Raw genomic sequence first — 7,730 nt, 5'->3', positions numbered from 1 at the left:
TCTGTATCAGCCCAGAACTAAAACAGTTTCTGAGGCCAACTCTTCAGACAAGGATTGGACTGGACTGTGGGACATAAAGGGATACTTGTGAGGAGTGTACCTCTTAACTCAAGTAGATACAAGAGACTAAACAGACAGCTTCTGTATAGAGGTGAGATGGGAAGGCAGAGAGTGTTAGGAGCTGGCTGAATGGACATGGGGAATCAGAGGTGGAAAGAAGGAGTATGCTGTCACAGTATGGGGAGAGCGGTTAGAGTCACATAACAATGTATGTATAAACTTTTGTATGGAAAAAATATAAAAAATTAAAAAAAAAAGTAGGCTATGAAACCTGAGACAATATCATCTTTGGCATTCTCCTGAATAACTGAGTAGCCTAAAAGGAGTCCTGATGGCGCTATGGTTAAGCACTCAGCTGCTAACCAAAAGGTAAGCAGTTTGAATCCACCAGCCGCTCGGTGGGAGAAAAGACCTGGCAATCCGCTCCCGTAAAAATTACAGCCTAGGATACCCTATGGGGCAGTTCTGCTCTGTCATATAGGGTTGCTGTTAGTCAGAATTGACTCAATGGTGCACAACAAGAGCACAGAGAATAAGAACTAAAAAAAGAAGGTACCAAATAATATTACTGTGGAAGAAGCACTAGGCACACATGTGGCTATTTAAATATCCACAGTTACGTGGATGTGGACTATAAAGACAATTATAAATGAAATCCTAATTTAGTTCAGTTTGCTTGCTTTGGAGTCATTCATCTCACAATTCAGAACTGGTCTCCCATAACCATGAACCATCGGTTATTAAAGGAAAAGACCATCAGATATCAGATGGATTAATTCTTTCTAGCCCACCATCGTCTACAAATTTGTTGTTTTATGGATCAAAAGGAGAGAGCCAGATACTTGGCTTCTGCCCTTTTACAGAACTGTTGGTACTACGTAGGTCCAATGTGAACAAAAATTCTTTTTTCCCCATTCAGTTACAACTGCACTGTATTTTCGTCATTTCTGTGGTTCCCTAGTAATCATTTTTTAATCCCTCTGCCTCTGTATCTGTTTCATAATGGATGCCAGTGTAGCCATGGTGAGCCTAATGCTTTATAATTGATAGAAGGCTCTGATGACCTCTGTTTCTGGAAGGATCCTAGGACTTGTGGAGAAAGGGGAAGGGGCTGCTCTTAACCTTTTCTGCTATCTGACTGGATCTGGGGCAGTGAAGGAACCCCCCTGGCCCAATATTTTGTAGTGACTGCCCCCTCGCTGCCCCCTGACAAGCTGCTGCTTCTGTGCTGTAGCCAGCTTTAATTGTTTTATCACAAATGTCTACAATCTCCCTCTCCTAATTCAGGATAGCAAGCTTTTCTCAAAAAATGTTTTGGTAGGGAAAAAGGAGAGGCCAAGTTACCGTATTTTATTTTCTTAGAGTTAATTATTGAATTTCATTTTTAAAACTTTGTTAAAGGAGTCATTTTATTTAACTTATTTTGGGAAAGTTCTATCTGAATAGGAAAAATATCAGACTATGCTACTCTGTTTTCTGTTATCTGATTGCCTGGCATGGTACATTTGCCTTAATATATTTGAATTGGCCAAGCAGGGTTCTCACAGTGTCATCTTTATAACTTAGAATTAACACTTCCTATTCCATTTTCTTAGAAAAAATATTGCTTTAAACATCTTCACTGGAAATGAAATTCAGTGAGTGGGAAGGTGGGGCTTATCAAGAATTTTATGAAAGTATTCTGTCCTCTTGGTCTTCCTCTTGCTTTATTTACAAGTGCTATCTTGTTTTGCATTCCCGTTTATCTTCTCAAAGTCAATTTGTATCCTGGTGATGGAGAAAAGGGCAAGATGGCTTAAACATAGGACTAATTAAGGCCCCTTCAGTTGACATCATTATAAACATTTTTCTAATTTAAGTTAAATATGTTTTAACCAAATACACATGGCTGTGAACGTGGATTCCTCTAAGACTACAAAATTGCTGTGGCTCAGACCTTGCCACCTAAACAACTGTAATCAGTTGATGTACATGGTTCAGTCAGTAGTTTTATGAACTAATCAAGCATCTGCTTTTTTAAAATACTAAGTAAGGCCCTTTTCCATTTCAGAAAACAGATAAAAAGGAAAATTCAGGAAGTTTGGAGGCCATAAATGAGCCTGTTCCCCAGCCTATGCCTTTTCCACCCAGCATTATCAGGTCAGGATCCCCGAAATTGGATCCTTCTGAGGTCTACCTGAAATCTAAGACTTTATATGAAGATAAACGTAAGTAGTTGTGGAATATTTCAGGAGAGCGTGTAACAAGATAAATTTGGATTACTTTTTAAACTGGGACCTTCTCATCTTTCAAAACCCTACTGAAAAGTGATTCCTTCATTCCCATTTCAGTATAACTCTGGGCTTCTTCCATTTGCATTTAGCATTCATTCGTTTAATTTTTTCAAAAACATGTATTAAGTGCCAGCTGTCTACCAGACACAATATTAGGTAATTGGAATATTCATAAATGAATAGGATGTATAGGCCTTGCACCCAAAAGTGTTTATTAAACCTACATAGAAAAGACAAATATGTAATCAATAAGTATATAAATAAATGCAAATTAGCTTAATAGGTACAGTGATGGAAGGATGGACTAGATAAATTGGGATCCAAAGTAGGAATGTGGCTAGTAGGAAGTGTCAGGTAAAGCTTCAAACAGGAAGTAAAGATTTAACCAAGTCTTCAAAGATGAACAGGTGTTTATGAGGAAGACAACAGAGAAAGAGAGAAGCAATAGCATCTACACGTTGACCTTGCATGGCTTGTGTTCTGCAAGTAGTCCAGTTTGGCTGGGTATGATTGGCAAGGAAGCCAGAGAGGAGAGCAGGAACAGATTGTGAAGGGCTGATTATGGCAGTCTGAGGAAGCTGGAGTTGGTAAGATAAATGATGGTGAGCCACTGAATGGTTTTACCTACAGGGAAAATATTATTGGACTTGTGCTTTAGAAAGATTTTCCTGGCAGGAGTATGAAGGATGAATCGGGGGGTTGTGCAATTGGAGGCAAGGAGACCAAAGAGTAAATTCTTTAGAGGAATCCAGCTGAGAGATGATGAGAAGAGAGTGTAGAAGGCAGAAATTCATTTTCATAGAAATTTATTTACTAATGATAAATCTTTTTGCAGATTTAAATAGGTTTGATGTTTTGGTTTGTTTTTGTTTTTAATTTGTTTGTTTTTAAGAAATAGATATAAATCTACCTTGGAAAGATGTATACAGATGAAAATATATATAATTGACTTCATGCTTATTTAACCAATTGCAGATCTTTATCTTGATGTGCCCAGGCCAAATTTAGAAAAATGAAAACCAGGTGTAAGCATAGTAGTGATTTAATTTAGTATAACCTACGGTGAATCTGTTTCTTCAGACTTCCCGTGCATAGCTTGACACTTTCTTAGTGTGAACTGTGCAGTCCCTTTGGGCCTCACCCATAAAATAAGTGACTTGGACTAAAGTTCTATGATTCTAATCAAAAGCGTTTATCAAAAGAAATTGCTTCTAATGAACATTATCAGGAATTTACCATGTATCACTTACTTTTTATATAGTTTACATGTTTCTTCCTTTTCTTTTTCTAGTGAAATATTTCTTACTTGTAATTAACATTAATATTTTCCCAGAGATAAAATTTTTGTCATGAGGTAGATTTTCTGACTTAATATTCTCATGAATGCAACCTGCCCTTTGGAGGCATGATAGTGTGGATTAAGAGCCTGGTCCCTGGAAATCGAGCTGGGTTTAAGTCTCAGCGCAGCCATTTACTTACTGCATGACATTGGGCAAGTTACTTAAGCCTCAGTTTCCTTGGCTACAAAACGGGACTAATAATAGGTGTTAGCTATTATTTGTTTCCCCTTAAAAAATAGTATCATCTTGCAAAATTAGGCCAAGTAAGTATTTCATAGGGGATGCTTTTCTGAGGAAAGGTTATTAGTTTAGGAGTAGAACAAAGGCATTTTATGGCCTTTCTTTTCCTAGGATTTAAAGTGCCTTACCCAATGTTAACTTAGATAATTTGTGCCTATCAGATCCCAAACTTAAACTGAATAATTCTGAAGTTAATATTGTAATACTGACTTGAAAGCATTAGAAGTTAATGGCAGCACATTACTGAGGGCATGGAAGTAGAGGTAAATATTCCTAAGCAATCTTGTTTAGAGCTGAAAACAAGAATCAGTGGTTGATTTTTTTTTTTTTTTTTGGTAGTGTTATTCTGTAGTGTAAACTTTCACATAGCAAAGAGTTCTGAGATTATAGTTTATTGAACTACTCTATAATATTGTCCTTCAAAATACTGAAACTTTGTTTTCTTTTAATCTGATTAAAGTAAATCAAAGTGTTTATTTTATATTTTCTGATTTTACTTAGCACCAAACACCAAAGATTTGGATGTTTTTCTTCGGAAACAGGAATCCGGGTTTGGCTTCAGGGTGCTAGGAGGAGATGGACCTGACCAGTCTGTAAGTTTAAATTTTATGGAATTTGGCTCTTCCTGCTAAAACTTTGGAGTGGTGCTTCGGTGAGATGTGGCATTTTTGTTTTGTTTCTCACAGTTTCATCAGTATGAGGAAGAGCTGCTTTTCTATTAGTATCATAGCTCTCATTTAACTTGGTGTAACCAAAAAATGAAACCCGTTGCTGTCGAGTCGATTCCGACACATTGCAACCCTGTAGGACAGAGTAGAACTGCCCCACAAGGTTTCCAAGGATCGCCTGGTAGATTCAAACTGCCAACTTTTTGCTTAGCAGCCAAGCTCTTAACCACTGCACCACAAGGTCTCCTAACTTGGTGTAGCTAAAATTAAGAGCTGTCGGTAAAAACTGCAGTAAAAACTGACTATGCAAGCTGTAAATTGCACAGCAATTAATGTCTTTTCTTCTCTGTGTGCCTGAAATTGATTTTAAGTTATTTCTTTTTGCCTTTGCTAAAACAGATTATAAGGCATGTTCCTTCTCTAAGAAACCTATAATCTAAAATCCTCTTTACCACAATTACTCTGTGTTCTGAATGCTCCATAAACAGTTGGCATGTGCCTGTGAATATTATGTCACCTAATCTTATTAATGAGGCAAGATTTTCATGTTCAATACTTTGCATGTCATTTATCTGTTACCTATGAAACTAGAGGAATATAAAATAATTAATGTTTCTGCCCAGAAAGCGTAAGGGTTATATTTGCAAAGCATTTAAAGCCTAGAATTTTATTTGTACATGATTCTCACATAAAGTTAGTTTAGAGAACAAATGTAATTGGCTTGTTTTTAAGTTTTGCTCTTAATTTGATTGACAAAGAAGTAATATGCTTTGTAGATTTTAAGAACATATTTACATTTTTTTTTGTATAATATAAAAAAAGACTACATTGTTATCAGCTTGAAAATTCAGTGAATATCAGTATTCTTTTTTTTAAATGACAGTCCTCTTTCTATTTCTAAATAGCACATTTAATTTTCGTAGAATTGATGACATCTAATTAGTCATATTGGCTATAATTACAACAATCATCCAAGACAAATAAAGCTTATGGCACATTGCCTTATATAGGGCAACTGTAAGATACTTTGATAGTTCTTGGTGGTTTGTTTGTTTTTATTTTATTGCTTCTTATTGTGCTGATATTCATAGTGTTCACTTAGACATTTTAAGAATTTATCTGAAACAACTTGGGAGAAACCTTTCGTTTCTCTTAAATGTCAAAGAGTGTGTAGGAAACCTTTCCTGATGGCATTGAACAGACTTTTTCACTTTTAGTAGCTACTCTACAAAATTGCATTTTCCAAGTTTAATGTTTTTGTTTGGTGATGGTGGAGGTGATGGTAGGGCTTTTTAAATTCCTGAACAACTCTGCATTTTCTGTCTTCTTTGTACTTATTTTTGAGAATCCAGAAGGGATAACATAGTATAGTGGTTATCTGAGGTGCCATTTTGGAGAATGGTCACTTTCTAAGATACCACCTTTCTAAAATATGACTGTTTTCATAATTGACTGCAATAATCTGCTGCTGTGCATAGTACTCAGAGTCAGGAAGTCCTTAACTTTCAGTTGATCTTAGTAGACTGCCTAGACCAACTTACACTGTGTTATCTTATTAGATATATATCGGGGCCATCATCCCTCTGGGCGCAGCTGAGAAAGATGGTCGGCTCCGTGCTGCTGATGAACTGATGTGCATTGATGGAATTCCCGTTAAAGGGAAGTCACATAAACAAGTCTTGGACCTAATGACGACTGCTGCTCGAAATGGCCACGTGTTACTAACCGTCAGAAGAAAGATCTTTTATGGTGGTATGATTGGAGATATTTTAGCTAATTCATTCTAACCATGAATTTCTTTAATGATTGAATGTTGCTGCTATTTTTTTTTTTTTGAGATTATAATCCAAAAGAGACCTTATAAATGCATATTTCTTGAATGCAGTGTGTTTTGGTTGTTGATAATGATGGTTTGTACCAAATTAAGGCACAAACTATGCTTTTTTTTCCACCCCCGATCAGCTAGAACTAACTTGTGTTAGTCTTTCTCAAATTCTGATGTTATTCTTGAACAGGAGAAAAAGGTGTAGGCTAACTGCCCACTTGCTGGGGGTTCCATATGACCTTGTCTATACCCAGGAGATTTTGCTGCTCATGTGGACAACTTGTTGGTGTCCCAGCAGGAGGGGAAAAAAAAGACTGAGAACTGCCAATGATCAGCTCATCTGATATCACTGATCAGGAAACTGTAACTGTAAAACACATGGTTTCAGACAACTCCTGCACAGATGGCAAACTGCTCCCAACCTGTAACCATGCAGTATCTCTGCTCTGATGCAGCAACCTCCCAGATGTCAGTGAACATAAGTCACTGCCCTAATTTATATTTAAAGTTGATTTTAAAAGGAAGTTTACCGTGTCAGTCCTCATTCTCTACTTTTGTTGAAATTACTGGTCAAGGTTAAAAACTTTGGTGGAACTAAAATAATTTCAAGAATTTTTTTACTATCAAATCTCATGGAAACTTTGAAAAACTTCCTGTAAGTGAGATAACGTTAGATTACATGTATTTTTCCAACTTTATACTTTAAGAGGATTTAGGAAGTGTCTGCTGCTGCCTACATCTGCACTCAGACTATCCAGAGTTTGCAGGAGGGACTGCTTTTCTATTTTTTATGTTATTAGAAACTAAATTTTCTTATGAGAGGCTTAGCGCAAAAATACTTTAGTTACCTAAAATTAATGATGTTCCAGAAATATCAAAACTGATCGTGTTTATTCTAGAGAAACAACCTGAGGACGACAACTCTCAAGCCTTCATTTCAACACAGAATGGATCTCCCCGCCTGACCCGAACAGAGGTCCCAGCCAGGCCGACTCCCCAGGAAGCCTATGACGTTGTCCTGCAAAGAAAAGAGAATGAAGGATTTGGCTTTGTCATCCTCACCTCCAAAACCAAGCCACCTCCAGGAGGTAAGGACTGCTATATCCTGTTGTCCATCCCTGCCATTCCAGTTTTCTGAGTCTCCCATTGGAGCTTATGAAATGGATTAGGAACTATATATAAATTATCCTAGAGACTTATCTTTTTAAGAATGGTGAATATTTTCCTGATTTTCAAAATCAGGTAATTCACATCAAACTTTTCCAGGCTTTGGGTTCATCTGTCATCTCAGATTCCATAAAATAAGTCTCATTAGCTCAGTTTG

At 36.9% G+C, this 7,730-nt stretch overlaps 1 protein-coding gene across 1 annotated transcript in view; it reads left to right on the top strand.

The window, feature by feature from the left end:
* MAGI3 (membrane associated guanylate kinase, WW and PDZ domain containing 3) overlaps positions 1-7,730 on the top strand; it is a 250,383-nt gene that overhangs the window by 208,953 nt on the left and 33,700 nt on the right. The window contains exons 11-14 of the mRNA XM_004380440.3: positions 2,111-2,267; positions 4,415-4,506; positions 6,141-6,333; positions 7,306-7,494. Coding sequence (XP_004380497.1) covers positions 2,111-2,267; positions 4,415-4,506; positions 6,141-6,333; positions 7,306-7,494 — 631 coding nt within the window. The remainder of the gene's footprint in view (positions 1-2,110; positions 2,268-4,414; positions 4,507-6,140; positions 6,334-7,305; positions 7,495-7,730) is intronic.

This window comes from Trichechus manatus, unplaced genomic scaffold, assembly GCF_000243295.1.
Source record: "Trichechus manatus latirostris isolate Lorelei unplaced genomic scaffold, TriManLat1.0 scaffold00073, whole genome shotgun sequence".
Lineage (NCBI taxonomy): Eukaryota > Metazoa > Chordata > Mammalia > Sirenia > Trichechidae > Trichechus > Trichechus manatus.
The sequence above is the reverse complement of the archived record's forward strand: the minus strand, read 5'-3'. Positions and strand labels throughout refer to the sequence as shown.